Source organism: Nannobrachium achirus, assembly GCF_963921795.1.
Source record: "Nannobrachium achirus genome assembly, chromosome: 24".
Classification (NCBI taxonomy): domain Eukaryota; kingdom Metazoa; phylum Chordata; class Actinopteri; order Myctophiformes; family Myctophidae; genus Nannobrachium; species Nannobrachium achirus.
Genome location: NC_137831.1, coordinates 6403819 through 6424415, shown reverse-complemented (window position 1 = coordinate 6424415; position 20597 = coordinate 6403819). Strand labels below are relative to the sequence as shown.

General features: G+C 43.3%; 1 protein-coding gene and 1 long non-coding RNA gene across 2 annotated transcripts; both read right to left on the bottom strand.

Moving 5' to 3' along the window:
• Window positions 1-1623: 1623 nt before the first annotated feature.
• LOC308280458 (transcriptional-regulating factor 1-like) lies at window positions 1624-15803 on the bottom strand. The gene is made up of 9 exons (XM_080720734.1): window positions 15516-15803; window positions 13203-13266; window positions 12629-12768; window positions 11762-11865; window positions 11069-11144; window positions 10367-10455; window positions 9828-9938; window positions 8937-9084; window positions 1624-2413 (listed from the first exon to the last, which is right to left on the bottom strand). The coding sequence occupies exons 1-9, from the start codon at window positions 15604-15606 to the stop codon at window positions 2364-2366; spliced, it is 873 nt and encodes a 290-aa protein (XP_080576860.1). The 5' UTR covers window positions 15607-15803; the 3' UTR covers window positions 1624-2363.
• A 710-nt stretch (window positions 15804-16513) lies between these two features.
• LOC308280462 lies at window positions 16514-20316 on the bottom strand. The gene is made up of 4 exons (XR_013961735.1): window positions 20174-20316; window positions 17699-17745; window positions 17365-17467; window positions 16514-16641 (listed from the first exon to the last, which is right to left on the bottom strand). It is a non-coding gene; the product is annotated as an uncharacterized lncRNA (long non-coding RNA).
• Between the last annotated feature and the right edge of the window lie 281 nt (window positions 20317-20597).

The following is a 20597-nucleotide window of genomic DNA, read 5'->3' as shown; positions in this document are numbered from 1 at the left end:
AATAGCTCTATATTGTGATAGTAATCATTGCTATAGAGTGTTTGTTCAGTAACAGTGTTATTTGGCTCTATATTGTGACAGTAATCATTGCTATAGAGTGTTTGTTCAGTAACAGTGTTAAATAGCTCTATATTGTGATAGTAATCATTGCTATAGAGTGTTTGTTCAGTAACAGTGATAAACAGCTCTATATTGTGACAGTAATCATTGCTATAGTGTTTGTTCAGTAACAGTGTTAAATAGCTCTATATTGTGAATTTGTGACAGTAATCATCGCTATAGAGTGTTTGTTCAGTAACAGTGTTAAATAGCTCTATATTGTGATAGTAATCATTGCTATAGAGTGTTTGTTCAGTAACAGGTGTCTACATTTGAAGGTGGTCTGTAAAGGAGACAGGTGGTGATAATGTGTCATCAGTCTACTCACGCTACGCCAGTCTCCAGGGTCCACTGACCACGCTCTCCAGAAGGTCTCTTCAGGGTCCACTGACCCTGGTCTCCAGAAGGTCTCTTCAGGGTCCACTGACCCCTGGTCTCCAGAAGGTCTCTTCAGGGTCCACTGACCCCTGGTCTCCAGAAGGTCTCTTCAGGGTCCACTGCCGGCGTGGCAGATCTTCTCCTTTGACGTGGTCTCACCAGAATCCTGACTGCAAAGACAAGGAAGCCACTGTACAAACGCATGGAAGTTAGAGTAGATATCGACAATACACTTGTTTTAAAGTGATTAAGAAAAGTATAGCATTTGTTTGTAAAAGCTTGCACTTACGCAGGGCGGTGGGGGTCCGTGTTCTATCATGCAAACCAAACTAGGGTTCTTTAAAAAAAGAAGAGATATACCGTAGATATACAGGACATATGTACAGTATACAATCCATATAATACCACCCAAACGACCAGGGACAAGATCAGAACAAAATGGCATGTTCATGTTTTCCATTTATTAAAATCAAACCAAAATAATATATATATACATTTTCATGAATGCAAATGATAATTTAAGGATTCGAAAAGCTGATGACTGCAAGGAGAACATCAATGTACTGTATGTGACAAAGAGAAGGACTTTAACAAGTCTAAACATTGGCTGTTTGGTTCAACCTATTCAGCTATATTTGTCCATGCCTCCCCCCTGATCCACAAACTTAGTTGCCCTTTTTTACTATTTTGTAAAACATTTTAAAATATTTTAACTATTTAAACATGTTTTTCCCAAAGCCAAGTCGTTTAGGGATAAGGGGTAAGGCACGGAGGAAAATATGTCCCTTTATGTCCAAAACAGTTCCTCTTTCATTATTTAAATATATATTTGTTTTAAATATAAAATGGTGTAAATAGCTGATCTACAAGCTCACAGCGTTCATTATACAGCCTATCACACGGCTAATTCATATCAATATTATTACAAAATGTAATGCTTAAACTATGAACATTAAAGCTGCAATTGGAAATTGCATTTTGCAAGTAGGGTTGCCTTGAGGTGAGTCAAATATCTCCGTATCTGTCAGTGCTTGTCCCTATTGGAGCGGTGCTAACCATTCCGACCCTTTTATGCCATATATGGAGATCCATGATGTTATCAATATTATCTTGGAATGCCCCAATATGGACATACTGTGTCAGTCTCATGTGCAGTGGTCTATGATGTCAGAAATGTGTGATGTCACATTAAGTGGGACAAGCACTATAGTCTGGTTGCCTTGCGGGGGAAACCACACTAAAAATGACACAAATGCTTTTCCTGTTATAATGGTTAAAGGAGATACAGTCAACTTTTTCTTGAAATAAATAAATAAAAATAATGTTTTGAAAATATATAAAAAGATTAAGCTTCATATATGTGTTTCTATTCAAAAATGACCACAAAAAGCAAAAGATAATGATAAAATAATCATTTTGGCCATGCCTCCGAGCACCGCCGCCCGGGGACCACCTCCAGGGACCCCCCGGGGCCACCAGGCGCTCCGTTGGGCCCCGAGTACCCACCTTTAATGTCAGGCCGACTTTCTTTATATCCCTTATCAATCCATGTAAAAGAATAGAAGAGGGATGTAAACAAAGTCAGCCTGACAATGGCCAAAATGATTACCGGTATTTTATCATTATTTTACGCTTTTTGTGGTCATTTTTGAATAGAAAAACATATTTTTTATTAAATATTTTCTAACATTTTTATTTTAGCATCGGTTTTTCAAGAAAAAGTTGACTGTAGCTCCTTTAAACTATATGTACATGAAACCACATTATGAAAAATAATAATAATAAAACAAATAGATGGATGACAGACAGACAGACAGACAGACAGACAGACAGGTTTGAGTCCCTCAGATTCGCGAGGGAATAAAAAAAAGGTAGGGGCGGAGCCACTACTCCCAGCCAGGCTCTTCTTTGATCCGATTGGCTGATTGACCAGGTTCTGAGGAGAGAGGGGGGAGGGGCTTATTCAGACGGCGCTCAATCGTCTGTCAAACATCACATCGTCACAGATCAATATCATCTGTCAATCACTTCATGGATGGAGCACAATCAGAATATTTTGTTTTCTTCAAGAGAACATGTAAGAGAACTTTGTAATTGTAGCACTGGGTGAAAAGAGAGATTATCTGACATATACTGGTAGATTATATGACCAATTTTGTACCAGTATACTGGGCATATACCCACATTATTGGAAGTTTTCAGTTCAAGAGATTTTCAGGCATATTCCCCTGATATTCTGCCCCCAGCTAGACAAAGGCACAGCAGGGTGTGCCTTTGTGTGCCTTTGTCTAGCTGGGGACAGAATATCACCTATTATTTGCAGTTTACAGGGGAATATGCCTGAAAATCTCTTGAACTGAAAACCTCCAATAATGTGGGTATATGCCCAGTATACTGGTACAAAATAGGTCATATAATCTACCAGTATATGTCAGATAATCTCTCTTTTCACCCAGTGTAGGTCATTAATTCCACAGAAAGTAAATGGTAAATGGTGCATTTATATAGTGCATTTATCCAAGGCGCCTTTACAGAGATTGTGCATTACATTCACCCATTCACACACACATTCATACACCGATGGCGGAGGAAACCATGTAAGGCACCAACCTGCTCACCGGGAGCAGTTAGGAGTTCAGAGTCTTGCTCAAGGACTCTTCCACACTCTGGGGGAGCCCGGGATCGAACTGGGAACCCTTCAGGAACCCTCTGTGTTGTAATGATGGTTTCTCTACCCCTGATCCACCGCCGCCCCAAAGTATCAAGTAATTATAAAGTAAAATACATGTAATATCCAGTTAATGTACTGCAAATAGTTTACTTTATAAGCACTCATTATTAACATATTAACATAATATTAGGTTTGTGGACACATAGTTTGCACCATAAAAGTCAAATATTATATATCTGTATTATATTTCACAGTTTTCACAGTAGAATTCTATTATCCAAAGCTAACAGAATGACAAGTCTGAGAGACGTAACATGTGATGTCCACTGGATGGCGCTGCAATCAAACTTTACAAGAAAACAGACTGGTCAGTTTCAGTCATGTTTCAGGGGCGGAAGTGGCTCAGCGGTAGAGAAACCGTCATTATAACACGGAGGGTTCCTGAAGAGTTCACAGTTCGATCCCGGGTTCACCCAGAGTGTTAGTGTTGAAGTGTCCTTGGGCAAGACTCTGAACCCATAGTTGCTCCTGGTGAGCAGGTTGGTGCCTTGCATGGTTTCCTCTGCAATCGGTGTGTGTGTGTGTGTGTGTGTGTGTGTGTGTGTGTGTGTGTGTGTGTGTGTGTGTGTGTGTGTGTGTGTGTGTGTGTGTGTGTGTGTGTGAATGGGTGAATGTAATGAATGTGTGTGAATGGATGAATGTAATGCACAATCTCTGTAAAGCTATATAAATGTACCATTTACCATTTCCTGGGAGTTGCACCAGCAGTTTGAGGATTCCATGTCTTGCTCAAGGCCAGTTCAACGGTGGGTGTTGAGAGAGGGGGAGGGGTTAGCTAGTGTGGGCTATTACCTTGTTTAAAAAAAAGAAAAAGAAAAACAAACTTCCTATTGTGTGTGTGTGTGTGGGGGGGGGGGGGGGGGGGGTAGGGTCTCTCTCACTCACAGAAAGGCATCAGTGCACGCACGGGCACGCGTGCGCTCTCGCGCTCTCACACGCACACGCGCGCGCTCGCACGCACGCACGCACGCACGCACGCACGCACGCACGCACGCACGCACGCACGCACGCACGCACGCACGCACGCACGCACGCACGCACGCACGCACGCACGCACGCACAACACACACACACACACACACACACACACACACACACACACACACACACACACACACACACACACACACACACACACACACACACACACACACACAGGTTGAGTCATAGCGTGAGGGCTCTGACAGGAAGTGATGGTTGCTGTGGTTTCATCATCAAGTCACAGACACAGTATGAACAACTACACCTATTATAACCTACTATATACTAACCTACTGTTTTATCTATTATAACCTACTATATTATATACTATTAACTTCTTGCTATTCTTGCTTTTTTACTTTTGTTTGGCTCTGCACTATAAAGTAGTATTAGTAGTATTAAAGGGGAAGACCACCCATTTTCAATATTGAACTATGTCATTAATATACCTTAGAGGAGTTGTATGGAAATAAATAAAAAGTTCCCCCACTTCTGTGTTGCCTAGAACTGGAGGATTGATTTTGGGGTTTGTATTGTAAAGTACAACTTGATGACATCACACATTGTACTTTACAATACAAACCCCAAAATCAATCCTCCAGTTCTAGGTAACACAGAAGAAGGGGAACTTTTTTTTAATTTCCACACAACTCCTCTAAGGTATATTAATGACATAGTTCAATATTGAAAATGGGTGGTCTTCCCCTTTAAGTATTATAACTTGTGTTTGACACAATGGTGAGATACCTATGTTGCACTGTCTAGCATTGACTGTTATGGAGCCTTTTTTGGGGGGGGGGGGGGGGGGGCACTGCATTGATAAGTTGTACAATAAGTATTGCCCTGTGTCCTGCCCATCTCTGCCATCTCTGCCATCTCTGCCTGCCTGCCTGCCTGCTAGTGATGCACGGGCCGACCCGTTGACCGCAGGGCCCGCTGACCCGCCTGCAGGCTCAATTGGCGGACGGCGCGGTGGGCGGGTTATCGCCACTCTCATGTGCAAAAAAAAAATCACCTGCTCTTATTTGCCTTTTATTCTTAATAAGAGTAGGCCTATAAGAATAAGAATACAACGGTTTGAATACACTTGAATTGAGCATGAGCAAGCGAGTTTTAAAATGCGCCAGAGAGACTTGGAACAAGGTTTCTCCTCCGCTCCTTGGTGCGAGGACCGTCCCAATTCCACTCCTGCTGGGGCCGCGAACTACAATTACCAACATTTTCGCATTGCGCACATAGCAGCCAGTCAGACACACAACTCTAGCAGAGAAGAATGCACAAAGAATGTAGCGCGTGTCACTGAACAGGATTTCACTTAAATGCAGACATGCAAACAGCCCCAAGGTGAAAAAGGTGACAACTTTTTTGGTGTGAAATTGTTCGCCGCGCATAGCGCGGCGCGAAATTTTTTACCTTTTTTGGGTCGGTAGGGTGAATTTGCACGATTCTAACTGGGTAAAACAGTGACTAAAGGCTCTAACAGAGTCCAGGGTGAATAGCTATTCACTTCACCACGGTGTAGTTTTGTAGCCATCACCTAAAAATACATAACAAAGCCTAGGTGATAGCTAGAAAACTACAATGCGGTGAAGTGAATAGCTCTTCACCCTGGACTCTGATAGAGGCTTTACTCATACTCATACTGATCTATCTAGATATAATGAAGAAATTTATAAATATAATATAGTCTACATATATAGTTATAGGAATAACCTATAATATTTAGGGACTTGTCTTTAATAGACAGGCATAGACAGAGACAATGCATGCTGTGAGCTTGTAGATCAGCTATTTTCTATCTTACTTCTTAAATAGGCCAGTGTTTTCTAAGATAATTTCTTAGATCTTTTATTTTATGTATTCGTGAATTTAGAAGGAAAAAAACATTTCTTTATTTTAAATCATTAAATGTTATTCTTTTTGGGGGAGAATGTTTTTTGAATGTTTTTAAATGATACAAAACTAAATTTAGGAAAACAAACATTAAGGGACCCATAAAAATGTTTTCGCGACCCACAAATGGGTCCCAAACCCAGTGCTTGGGAAACAGTGTTGTAAAACCACAGACGATTGTTGTATTCTCCGCTTTGAGAACTGTCTGTGACTGCCTCATTTTTCTCTCACCCTCTCTCTGCATCATCTTAAAATAAATGCGAGAAATCTCTGTTCTGTCTAATAAGAGGCAGATGGAACGGCATGATAGCGTTGATTAGCTCGCGTGTGGAGTTCTCCACTAACGCTATGGACCAGAGCTAATTTAGCGTTAGCATGTAGCAAAACTATCGCAACACACCGTTGAGGAAAATCAACAAACGTGGGCTATAATCGATGTCACGTCACCGCATTGATGCAGAATAGCGACCGCATCGCGATACAAGTGAATTAAAAAGTCCAATCCACAACTACACCACACTATCTATCAACGACGACAACCTAGCCAAGTTTATTTACTATGTGCTCCATCCATTTAAGCTCCGCTCCGTCTGTGACTGACTGTATGCAGACTGGCCAGTGTTACCAGATGGGAAATGTTGAATTATCGTACCGGAGGCTCAGAATTATCGTATTTGACATAAAACTATCGTACACGGCCAAAAAAGAGAAATCACTCGCGTAAAAACGTAATTTCACCAAAAAATGCGTCTTTAGTGTAAGAAACGACCTCGTTTTAGACTCCTGCGTGACAAAAACGCATCAGATATGCTGTGTGGAGGCAGGCAACTTCTTGGAGCTTACACAAATAAAAGCCTGAACCTGGTCTGGAAAGATACAACCAGTGTTTTTAATGCCTCCAAGTACAGATCTAGGGTCAGATTGACTGATTTCCTGGCTTATTTTGAGAAGCCAAACCAGATCCCAGATCAGCAGCCAGGGAAAATAGTGAATTCACGCTCTTTTTGATGATATGCCGAAATTATCGTACATTTGGACATTTTTGGAATTATTGATCGTACATCGTACAGAGGGTCAAATTATCGTACAAATACGATAATTATCTTACGTCTGGCAACACTGAGACTGGCTGAGCGCTCCGTTCAGCGCTGCCGGCTGCAGGCACTGGACACAGTCAAGCATGGGTGTTGACGTCACAGGCAAGAGAAAGCGAGCGCTTGATTTTTCCAAAAATAAAACGACCATATCCCCCAGCCACCTTCACCACTACTGCACTGACAAACTGGACGGAGCCAAGAGGAGAAAAAAGCGCTCCTCTTCTCACTGCCGCTCAACGCAGCCTAGATGACATGACACCCCCCCACCCCCCCAAATATTTTTACATCGAATCTGAACGAATCACACAAACGATCAATTTGGATTCAAAACGGCGATTTTCGCCGAAAAGCTACACGTTTGCATGCCTGTAAATGTCTATGTCATCCACACAAGGCTGTTTATAAATACTTTGTGTCGGTTAAGTTATATCACCAGCCAGTCAACGGATACGATTTGAGACGCAACTTTCGCAAGCGAGACGGATTTTTGACTGAATGAACAGAACACGCTCACCTCGAGTCGCCCGCATCTCTCGTCTCGAGGTGATTAATCAATAACCAACAGGATTTAATATTGTCTGTCTTTTGCTGTCTGTTAGAAGTGCGAGGCGCTGTATAAATATGATTGACATCAAAACTGAAACGCCATTCTTACCCCGACGATGCCCCCTGCGATTTAGAGAGAATGAACGTCTTTGAATGAATGTCTTTTTGCTGTCAAATAATAGTAAAGAACCCCATTTTGAACACCACGTTAGTTTATTTAGCCTATGACAATATTGTGCTACTGTAAATCTTTCTGTAAAGCGACTTTGGGTACTTAGAAGAGCCGTATATAAAGATGAGCTATTGTGGAGATGATATATCATCTCTTTTTTTTTATTTCAGGTTGCGGGGCGGGCGGATTCGTTGATTTGTATATTGTTCTGCGGGGCGGTGCGGGCGGGTTAGGTTCCGTGCGGGCTGTGGGCGCTGCGGGTTATGAAAAAAATCACACCCGTGTGAAGTGGAGCTGTGTGTGTGTGTGTGTGTGTGTCTGTGTGTGTGTGTGTGTGTGTGTGTGTGTGTGTGTGTGTGTGTGTGTGGATCATGTGTACCGATTTTTGTGACATTTGAAGAAAATATGTAGGAGAAGGAGCAAAAAGTGTGTTTTGGAGAAAATTCAAGATGGCGGAAAATCTATCATGGCGCAAATGGGCGTGGCCTATATGGGGAGATGCGTCATGACCCAAGGAATCCAGGGAAAAAATATTTTTAATTTTCCGACCTACGGTTCAAGAGTTACAGGCCAAAACGTAAAGTGGGGTGTTATGGCGCCACCATGCGGCCAAATGACACAATTATTTTTTATTTAATCCTTGAAATCATTATGAACCTCCTCTCCAAGTCTTGAAACTCTAGCCCCTATGGTTTGCGAGAGACAAATAATTGAATGTGAGTTTTTGCAATTCCCATTATAAGTCAATGGGGAAAATTAATTCACTAATAAATTAATATCAATTAAACTATAGAACCTTTCTCTTAGAAAAGTAATAGCCCACGATTCCCGAGTAAGCCGGTCGATTTGACATATGGCGCGAGTGTGTGGTGGCAAAACTGTGGGACTAGTGGCGTGCCGAAGTTTAGGAAGTTCAGGCTACATACACACAGACAGACAGACAGACACACACACAGACCCACACAGCCACGTATAGGGAGCCTGTGCTTCACACAGCTCCAAAAAAACCTGACCCGCGCATCACTACTGCCTGCCTTACCATTTCCACTGAATGCTTTGCCGATGTGACCAGCGATGTGATTGGCTGCTGTCTGTGCGAGGTCGACTGAACGGCAGGTGGATGTAGCTTGTTGGTTGACCCTGCTGTCAATCTCACCTGGGACCGCCTCCCCGCTGATGACATCATCCTGTCAGAGACCATTGAGCAAAAGAGTTAAGAATGTATTTTTTTTATTTTTTATATATATTTTCTTTGCAGTGGAGTGAAAGTTATCTTTGCAGTGGAGTGAAAGTTATAAACATAACATTTCTTAATGAACTAAAACAATAAAAGTACACATACCGGTACTCAAAAAAGTCCTCAAGAAATAAACATAAAAATGTATGATTGCTAAATCAAAAGGTATTGGGTGTTCAGTTTCAGTTGTCAATTTATTTCAAACAGAAATACAGAAAAAGTCATAATAGAATGTTTTTCTTTTGTTTTATTTTTCTTTAAATACTTATTTTAATCAATTTGTTTGGTTTGCGGCCCTAGTTTGATATACTGTAGATAATACTGTTAATACTGTTGGTACCTTTGTGTCAGGCAGTGACATGGACAGCCCGTTGAGGGCCCTTTAATGTAAATGTAATGGGAGAGTATTTTCTGCAGGTCTTTCAGTCCGAGTGTATCAAAAACTGTTTGTCCGACCAGTTTAACATTCACCAGGTTAGCATTCACCAGCGTCAGCAGGTTAGCATTTCACCAGGTTAGCATTCACCAGTGTTAGTTTTATTGAGGTTAGGGTTAGGGTTCCGCCCACCCGGATTTCGGCACCTCCGCACAGCCAATCACAAGCTTCCGCTGCCTTAACCCAGTTGCTTTTTTCATACACTCGGACTGAAAGACCTGCGAAAACACTCTCCCTAAATGTAATGCTGTTGGTACCTTTCTATCAGGCAGTGACATGGACAGCTTGATGAGGGTCCTCGCTCCAGGCCGTTTCTTCTTCATCAGGTAATAATGCTCCACACACTGTGCAAGAGACTTAGTACGCACCTACACACACACACACACACACACACACACACACACACACACACACACACACACACACACACACACACACACACACACACACACACACACACACACACACACACACACACACACACACACACAGTGTTATTGTACTTCTCCCCATGATATCATGTACATTAAAGCAAAAGCATGATAAAATACCTTAAATTATAACCATCACCACCTAAAATATTGTCTCAACTCCTATTGCCTCATCAATTACTAATTGATCCACAATTCCACAACAGTGAGAGTGTGTGTGTGTGTGTGTGTGTGTGTGTGTGTGTGTGTGTGTGTGTGTGTGTGTGTGCGTGTGGGTGCGTGTGTGTGTGTGTGTGTGTGTGTGTGTGTGTGTGTGTGTGTGTGTGTGTGTGTGTGTGTGTGTGTGTGCGTGCGTGCGTGCGCACCATGGTTTGCATCCTGGTGAAGTTCTTCTGGTGCAGACGAAAGGATCTGGTGGCCTGACGCTTCTCCATGCTCGTCCACCTCTCACCACCTGAGAGAGAGAGAGAGAGAGAGAGAGAGAGAGAGAGAGAGAGAGAGAGAGAGAGAACGGGGGAATATAGTCTTTACAGTCACACAAACTTCGTCCTAAGGATATAGACGGTATGCGAGTGACATCATCATCATCATCATACCCGGAACATAGTTATGCAGGAACGCCTACTGAGTGGCAAAAACTACTTTCTGGCCTTGACAGCCCATACATCCAAACAGAAAAGTCCTGTCTGATTGCATTAAACAACGTCAAATGACGTTTAACTCACTTTGCCACTCGATTTGCCATTGAATTTATGCATGTGCATACCCTCTATACATTGTACATAAAACATAATCTAGACCTATCTAAGCTTGCTGCTGGAAATGAAAATACAAGAATAAAACGTAAAGGAATAGTCGTCTGGCCACACAAGACTGCACGCACGCACGCACGCACACACACACACACACACACACACACACACACACACACACACACACACACACACACACACACACACACACACACACACACACACACACACACACACACACACACACACACACACACACACACACACACACACACACACACACACACACACACACACACACACACACACACACACCTGTGTAGTGGTATGGAGTCAGAGGGTCGGGGGGGTGTTTACTGGAACTTGGCTGTAGCAACTCATCCAGGGTCAGCTGAGAGTGAGACAGGAAGAGAGACAGACAGACAGACAGACAGACAGACAGACAGACAGACAGACAGACAGACAGACAGACAGACAGACAGACAGTTCATCACCGGACAGCAGCAACTTTGATGATGGAGAGGGCCAATATATTTCACACTCACTCCAGAGGGCCACAATGCATATACAGTCAAAAATAGCAAAAATAGCCAATCTACAAGCTCAAAAGCTCAAAAGCTTTGAGCTTGTAGATCGGCTATTCTTTTGCCATTTTTTTATTGAATCCTGAAAAGTAGCATTTTTAATTAATTTCAAATGCATTTATATATGTTCTTATGTTAAATACAAATACATTGGACATACGAAAGACTTGTTATTAAGCTACTAATACAGACTGGAGTAAATAAAGTGGGTCATGTTTGCATGTTTGGAATTGGAACAGCTGAAATCAATAATAGCCTATATCATTATTCCGGTATTAACGTGCAGGCCGCATTAAGTGAAGGTGGGGGCCGCATGTGGCCCCCGGGCAGCCAGTTGTCCATGTATGCAACAGAGGAACGTTTCAGTCAAGTAATACTTCTATGTTTGTGTCAATCGAGCAAAAAACAACCAATGGGCTTTTACCAGGAAGTCTCCTCTGCGTTCCGATAGGACGTGGAGGGCGTACTCCGAGCTAGCCCCGCCTCCCGGCATCACGCTGGACTGTGACATCATCCTCAGGGCTTCCACTGGACAAACACAGTGTCAATCACCACCACACCACACCCCCATGTCACAAACACAGTGTCAATCACCACCAAACCACACCCCCATGTCACACTGTCAGTCAGTCAATCCATCAATCAATCAATCAATCAATCAATCAATCAATCAATCAATCAATCAATCAATCAATCAATCAATCAATCACTTTGTATTGTGGCAGACACACAAAACATGTTTACGATCATATTTTTGATCTCAACACACTTGTGTGACAGCTTCCACAAAGTCTAATTCTTAGACTAAGCTGGAGCTGATAATTAGAAAAAAACTTATATTATGTCAAATTAGCTGTTGGTGCATTGCCTAAGATGCTACTGAACAATAACCAGTGATTGCAAATCAGATTTCTTCAGACATACCCCTCCCCTGTAAAAGACAAATTAGGTCATTCTGAATGGGAGTTATGTGACATAAGTTACAGATGGTCATAATTTTTTAGGGAGGGATAGTCCAGGTGGCTGTATTGTACCGTGTCGTCAGTTGTCAGTATTAGGCATGCCACGATTCACTCACGATAAGATTCGAATCACGATTCAAGGTTCACGATTTTTAACACAAAATTATTCTCCACAGAAATGACCGAAAAACCTTTTTTGTTTTTATTATTCTCTTAATCCACCCCCCCCCCCCCCCCCCAAGCTATTAATCTCATATGAACTACTTTTTTTTTTAACTAACCCTAGAGAAAGAGTGTGTGCATGCGTGCGTGCGCGTGTGTGCATGTACCTCTCTGTTGAGTGACAGGGCTCTCTAACTCCGCCCATGGCGACCAGAGAAGCTGTGCGTTGTGGGAGTCTGAAGGGGCGTGTCTTCTATCCTTCAGGGGCGGGATCTCGGCTTGAAACCACACCCCTACGTTGATTCTCCTGCGAGTGACAGGTCAGCTGGTCACTCCGGTGGAATTCAATTGCTGTGATTGGTTGCAGGGGTAACAGGTCTAATTGGTCGTGATTCTACGAATAACTTGTAAATCTGTGGCTCTCAATTAGGGATGTGAAATAAAATCGATTATCGACTTATGCCCATCGCAACTAAAAAAAATCGTCGTCACTTGTATTAGATCTGCTATTTTTGTGAACCACTGTTCTAAATTAAATCCTTTTCTGAAAATCTAAAATGACACAGATGCTTTCCAGGTTTTCATAGCTTAACTACAGTGCAATACCATCTGAGCTGTGCCATAATACTGTCCAATAACATTTTCCATTTGGCTACAGTGTCATTTAAATATAGCCTAATGAACGGGTGTGTGCCCGGCCCGCACACAGTGTCAACACGCAGTGGACAGGAGATCACTTACGGCTTGACCAACTTCTGTTTTCTGGAGTCTTCTGTCACCGTGGCCACCAGGTCATCCGAAATGGCTGTCAATACATGGATTAAATATAAATTATATAGCCTATGAAAGACAATTTACTGACAGTACATTCATAATTACTGAAGTAACAAACTAAACCATGACATCGTATTTGAATGCTATGAGCTATCTGCTTATTACAGAATTATTTGAATTGCTGTTTAACACAAAACATTTAGTAATGTATATTTATGTTATGTGACCTACTGTATATGAAACTAACTTATAAGTGTTATTCATTATTGTCTGCTGCCTAAATTAATTTGCCTCTGCTCTAACAATAAAGCCCCCCTTAAAGGAATAGTTCACCCCCAAAATGACTTTTTTTCTATTGATTACTCACGTCATGGAGACTTGAGTTCTATAATATTTCTTGTTTTTTGTTGCAGGCCTAAGACAAACATTTGATTACAAGAAATGTACCCCCATTCATTCCGGATGGGGACCCAAATCCATTCGGGTCCCCATCCGGAATCAATGGGGGTAAATTTAATCACATTTTTGTCTTAGGAATGCAACAACAAATATATATATATATTGAACTCAAATCTCCATTTGAGTTCAAGAAAAGTCATTTGGGGGTGAACTACTCCTTTAATAGCTCTCCCAATCACAACTCCCTGGAGACACCACTGTCTGTGATATACAAACTATAGCCCCATTTCCACTGTAGGGCCAACCCAGAACTAGAACCAGAACTTTCCAGAACCAAGAACTTTCAAGGACCTGTTAAAGGGATATTCCACTTTCAAAAAAACTTTTTGTCATTTTATCGTCTAATCAAGCTTTTGGGAACACCCAGGACAGTTTTTGAATTTCTTCATTCAGTATTTAGATATTTGCTGTTCATTTTCCCCATTTTGCCCCCCTCCAGGACCTTCCTATACAAACCCATTATAACTTCACAATCCATTTTAACCATGATAGATTCAATTAAAACACCTGTCCTTTTTTCTGGTGACTCCTGACACCCTCCGAATACGCGAGCAGGCCGTGTTTTTTCGATAACATTTTTCATTGATTTCTATACATTTTTGGGGGAAATGAAAATTTTTAAATACAATAAAAGATTATAAAAAAATAAATGAAAAAGATTATCGAAAAAACATGGCCTGCTCACGTATTCGGAGGGTGTTAGGAGTCACCAGAAAATAGGACAGTTGTTTTCATTGAATCTATCATGGTGAAAATGGAGTTTGAAGTTATAATGGGTTTGTATAGGAAGGTCCTGGAAGGGGGCAAAATGGGGGGAAATGAATATTAAATATCTAAATACTGAATGAAGAAATTCAAAAACTGTCATGGGTGTTCCCAAAAGCCTGATTAGACAATAAAATGACCAAAAGTGTTTTTGAAAGTGGAATATCCCTTTAAGTCCGGGTCCAAGTTCTGCTTACGTTTCCATATAACCAGAACTAACCGGGAAGGTCCCAAAAAAAGACCAGCAGCGCTGCTGGTTCCCAGAACTCATGTTTAGTTCTACCTCAGGAGCAGGAACTAAACATGAGTTCTGGGAACCAGCAGCACTGCTGGTTCCCAGAACTCATGTTTAGTTCTACCTCAGGAGCAGGAACTAAACATGAGTTCTGGGAACCAGCAGCACTGCTGGTTCCCAGAACTCATGTTTAGTTCTACCTCAGGAGCAGGAACTAAAAAAGGTTCAAGGAACCTCGTCTGGAACCGGGCCGTACGCAAAGGAAACAAAACCAGAACCAAACAATTGGTTCGGGTTCCTGAAAGTTCTGGTTCCACCTTGCAGTGGAAAAGGGGCTTAAGATGACCATAAATACAGTAATTATATTATACTTCTATATTATCAGCAGTCAGTTTAGCAGGAGAGGGGAGACATGCTCTCTCTCTCTCTCTCTCTCTAACACAGGCTGTAGCAGCTAGCTGCTAGCATGCTGCCTACACATTTCCAGGACAACACAGACATTTAAAACAGAAATATTACCAGCTGAGAGAGTTAATTTGTGGTCAATTCTCTGTAGTTAAATTCACAGGCTTGTTGCATGACATTCCAGTAATAATCGAGTACTTGTTACTTTGATGTAATGTCCGAGGCAATATACAGTCATGTTTTTACATTGGTTCAACACCGATACGGCATTTTATGGCCTTTATCGGCCCTTGCCGATATGTTACCGATATAATCGTGCATCCCTACTTATAAAGCATAATAATCTGCCCATAACAGGTTGAAAGTGTCATTATTATTACTAATCTGCATTATTTCTGGTCTAATAAATAACTTACAGTGTGTGTGGGCCAGGTGTACAGTGTGCTGCCCTCTGGTGGTGAGCAGAGAGCAGTGCAGGCCCAGCCCCTCCCTCACAGTACACAGCATGGGGGGAGGGGTGTAGCGCTCCACACAGTCGCCCCCGTCGGCAACAACAACCGCCCCGGGGTCCGGGGGGGCGGCCGGTCTGGTCAGACCGGTGAAGAGAACGGCAGCGCCCTGGGAAGGATGGCTCCGCCTCTTTACTCCTCTAGTCCGACCAGCAGTCCTGGCTCCTCCCACTGCTGAGACTCCTCCCCCTGCCGAGTTTCCTCTTCCAACCGAAACACCTCTTCCTTTTGAGACGCCTCTTCCTGCCGAAGCTCCCCCTCTTTTCGAAACTCCTCCCCCTGCTAAGACCACTCCCCCTGATGAGACTCCACCTTCTTTCGAAACCCCTCGTCCCGCTGAAACGCCTCTTCCTTTTGAGGCTCCTCTTCCTGCCGAAGCTCCTCCTCTTTTTGAGACCCCTCCCCCCGTTGAGAGTCCCCTCCCTGCTTGGACCTCTCTCTCTGCTGAGACGACTCCTTCTTTCCAAACCCCTCCCCCTGGAGAAGCCCCTCCCCCTACTGGGACTCCTTCTTTTGAAACCCCTCCCCCTGATGAAGCTCCTCCCCTCACTGAGCCTCCTCTTCCTTTTGAGCGTCCCCTCCCTGCTTGGACCTCTCTCTCTGCTGAGACTCCTCCTACTTTAGAAACACCTCCTTTCGAAACCCCACCCCCTGGAGAAGCCCCTCCCCCTACTGAGACTCCTCCTTCTTTTGAAGCCCCTCCCCCTGACGAGGCCCCTCCCCTCACTGAGCCTCCTCTTCCTTTTGAGCGTCCCCTCCCTGCTGAGACTCCGCCTTTTGAGACTCCCCTTCCTTTCGAGGCCCCTCGCCCTGCTGAAACTCCTCCCTGTGATGGAACTCCTCCCTCTTTTGAAACCCCTCCCTCTGCCGAGACTCCTATCTGTACCGAGACTCCGCCCCCTGGTGGAGAGTAACCGTGTGGGCAGGGGGAGGGGCTAGTGCCCCCTGGTGGACAGTGACTGTGTGGAGAAGGGGAGTGGTCAGACCCTGGCATCAGAGCGGTGACGGGAGGTAGGAGGGGCATATAACCCCCCTGGAGAGAGAGAGAGAGAAGTGAGATAGTCTGTGAGTGAATGAATGAATGAGAACTGTACTCTGTCGAGGTGCCAACTTGCTCCTTGAGCACAAGTAGGCCATGTGCGCCAGCAGAGCGCGTCATGAGGTGATGTGCTCACCACTGGCATCACCACTGGTGATGCCAATGCCATCACCACTGGCATCACCAGGAATGCTGGTCCCTCATTGGCTGTTTATGACGACGTTTCCAGAAATGCTGGTTGGGCTACGGGCTTAAACACACACAGCTACCTACCTACCTACCTTCATGCATGCACTGCTGGCACAAGTAATGAATGAATGAATGAATGAATGGATGGATGGATGGATGGATGGATGGATGGATGGATGGATGGATGGATGAATGAATGAGTTAAATGATGGATGGATGGATGAATGAATGAATGAGTTAAATGATGGATGGATGAATGAATGAATGAATAGATGAGTGAGTGAGTGAGTGAGTGAGTGAGTGAGTGAGTGAGTGAGTGAGTGAGTGAGTGAATGAGTGAGTACATTTTACTTTCATGGAAGTCTCTACTTCCATGTCTCCTAAACAATTTCTAAGAGAGAAAATAGTCCTGTTTCAATAACACTGATAGCTATGCTGGGCTTGTGCACGCGCGTGTGTGTGCGTGTGTGTGCGTGTGTGTGCGTGTGTGTGCGCGCATGTGTGTGCGCCGTGCGTTTGCGTGCTTACTCTGTGCATCCTGGGGACTCCTCTCAGACCACCATGTGACCTCAGGTGACCACTGAGAGACTGAAGACTCCTGAAGACCCTCTGACACACTGGACACACCAACCTGAAACACACACACACACACACACACACACACACACACACACACACACACACACACACACACACACACACACACACACACACACACACACACACACACACACACACACACACACACACACACACACACACACACACAGAAATCATCAGCATCATAATCAGTTTCTGCATTGTTTTTCTATGACAAAAAACATAATAACTTAGGAACCAAACTACTGAGTCAGAGTCTTACCTACTGTTTGACCTGTGATTGGTCTGTTGACACTGTAGCTCCGCCCCCTAGTGGGAGAAATGGCCAATAAGAGTTACTTCACCAAAACGATGACACAACTTCATCACGAACATGTTCATTGTCAAAGACCAATAATCATAACTTAAGTTGCTATTAAATATCCCTATGCCACATATAGTTATTAACCTGCTACAGTAGCCTATAGGGAATATTTCTCAAGTCGTTTTAACAGCTCTCACTGTCCTCACAGGCCGTTGGTGAAAGCTAGATTTTAAAACATGCATTTGATTGAACACTAAGAGCCTGCCGGTCACAATGCGGTGTGGGACCGTCCCTGCGCAAAGCGGGACCAAGGGTCATCAATATGTCCATGGCAAAGACTTGGCCTTGTCTGTGGCAACTTTTCGATTTTCTAAATGTTTTACACACCATTATAATGTACTGTCCTTATTTTGATCATAATACCCAATTACTGAAAGTCAGGTCTCCAGGTTTACTTCAGAAAATGTACGGCACTTTACTACAACACATTATGAGTCCAACTAGTACTCTAGTGGTTCTCAAACAAGGACACCCACAACTCTGAGAGTGTACAAATGGAACCAAATTAACCCGTTCCATTTGTACACATTCAGAGTTGACCTGTACTGATCTTTATGTGTTTCTGGTAGTATTATTGTCCACTCGTATGCATGTCCATGGCAAAAATGGAATGTCCATCACAAGCCAGCATGACGATGACAACCGAGCGGGTCATCTAGATCACCATGGTGGCATTTACTTCTTCACCATGTCAGTGGGACGTGCAAAGAATGTCAGAGAGGCAGGGACTGAAATTTCTACAAGGGCCTTTTGGTGACAATATCGAAAATAGCAGACCTCCAAGCTCACAGGTCGTGAGCTTGGAGGTCTGCTATGTTTGCTGCTTGCACACTGAACTAAGGGCGGAGCTTACTTAAGGCATTATCAAGTAAATACTGGCGATTTCTACACAGGGAGGGCAATTCTTTCAACATAAGATGCTGCAATCAAGTTCAGGAGAGCTTGGACAAGAGAATTCTTCTTGAACGCTGCCTTCAGTATATGCCATGGAAAGAGGGCATTTGCATTTCTTTCACCACAGTAAAAACAGCATTCATGGTCTGGAGAGGGCACTTTTTACAGACGGATAAAAGGGCAGGGGCTCAAGCCCCCTTTGATGTCTATGTGAACACGTGCCAGGGTGTCCATGTCCATGTCATTCCTGTATGTCTTGGGCTTTGAGTATTGGTCAGCTTTGCTCATGGTAGTGGTGAACCTTTATTTTTAGATCCCTATACTGTAGGTCTATGGTTTGATCTTTAATAGATCCATATGCTGTAGGTTCATGATTTGTTTTGCCTGATTCACAGCCTTTTTTAATGTTTTAATTTGGTTTTATGACTTAACTTTTCTTTTCTGCTATTGTTAATCATTACTTGTGTGAGCAGAGCGCCCAAGTTAGGGCTTTCACCGACTAGTCGACTAGTTGACTAGTCGACTAGTATAACCACTAGTCGATCTTGTAGGTACTAGTCGAAAAGTCGAAAAAAAAATAATTAAAAAAAAATATTTTCGTTTTTTTTTTTTTTTTTATGAAGACCTAGCAAACTCATTTCAATTCGATTATAGTTGTTTTATGTCTAACAACCATTACAAACGGAATATTATTATCCAGTCACACACACACCTTGCTGCATCTCCCCACCGAGGGGTTAATATTCCCAAAGACAGTGGAGTGGAGTTCACCCAGAGTTCACCTAAAGTGCTCCGTGTCGCCGTCTGCACACAGCAGTGAGTTGTGAGACTAGTCCTACAGTCAGAATATAGTTGTTTAACAGTATAACATCGTAGCGCGATCATAGCAGCAAGTGAGGACAGGCCAATTCTTGCTACAACGAACAGACCGACAGACGTTCCGCACGTTCGTTTGATTAGAAGTAATTAAAAGACAGAGTGTTTGTGTTGTGTAGCGAGCTAGCCAGCTAGCTTGGCTAGCCGACCATGGAAATGGATATATGTCCTTTGTTTACGAGAGACAGCAGCTTTGGTGAGTAAGCATGGCTTTCTATTACTGTAGCAGCTCAAATGGATGTGGCGATTGTGAAATGCTGGTCTTGTTGTTGCACTGACTTGCACACGTGGGGTTTGTGTGTGAGTATCCGTTGTCATGGTAACTTGGCTGCTGTGAAAGCCGTGCCACAGTGCTCTTTATTATGACATAATATGTTAACGACTAGTCGACTAGTCGACTACCAGTGGCTTCAACTAGTCGATCTGTAAAAAATGCTTGAAGTGAAAGATCGGCTGGGTATGTATGTATGTTGAGTTGGCACGTTGGCACCATGACAGAGTGCAGTTCTAGTTTGTATGTTTTCAGTCTCTTTGAGCTGCATTTCATGTCATTAAAGGTGCTATACAAATAGAGTTGATTATTATTATTATTATGTCTTATACCTGGCTGTGAGGGGGAGGTGCAGAAAGGAGGTAATGACTGTCAGAACACGCTCCTCTCCTGCCTCTTCCTCTTCTCCTTCCTCTGCTCTCTCCTCCTCCTCCTCCTCCTCCTCCTCTTTCTCTGCTCTCTCCTCTCCTTCTTCCTCCTCCTCCTCCTCTCCCTCTCCCTCTCCTGTGGGGTCCTGCTCCCCTCCCTGCTCCTCCTCCCCCTCCCAGCCCAGGCTCCGGTGCAGGGCTCTGGGAGGAAGGGCTGACGCGCTGCTGCAAGGTGATTATAAAAGATACTGTATGTAATTACGGTAAGTGAAACTGCATTATAAAAGATACAGTACATAACTATGGTAAGTGAAACTGCATTGTCCTTAAAGTTTTAGTTTAATGAGAAATATATTTTTGCAATGTCTCTGAAATAAAAAACTAATAA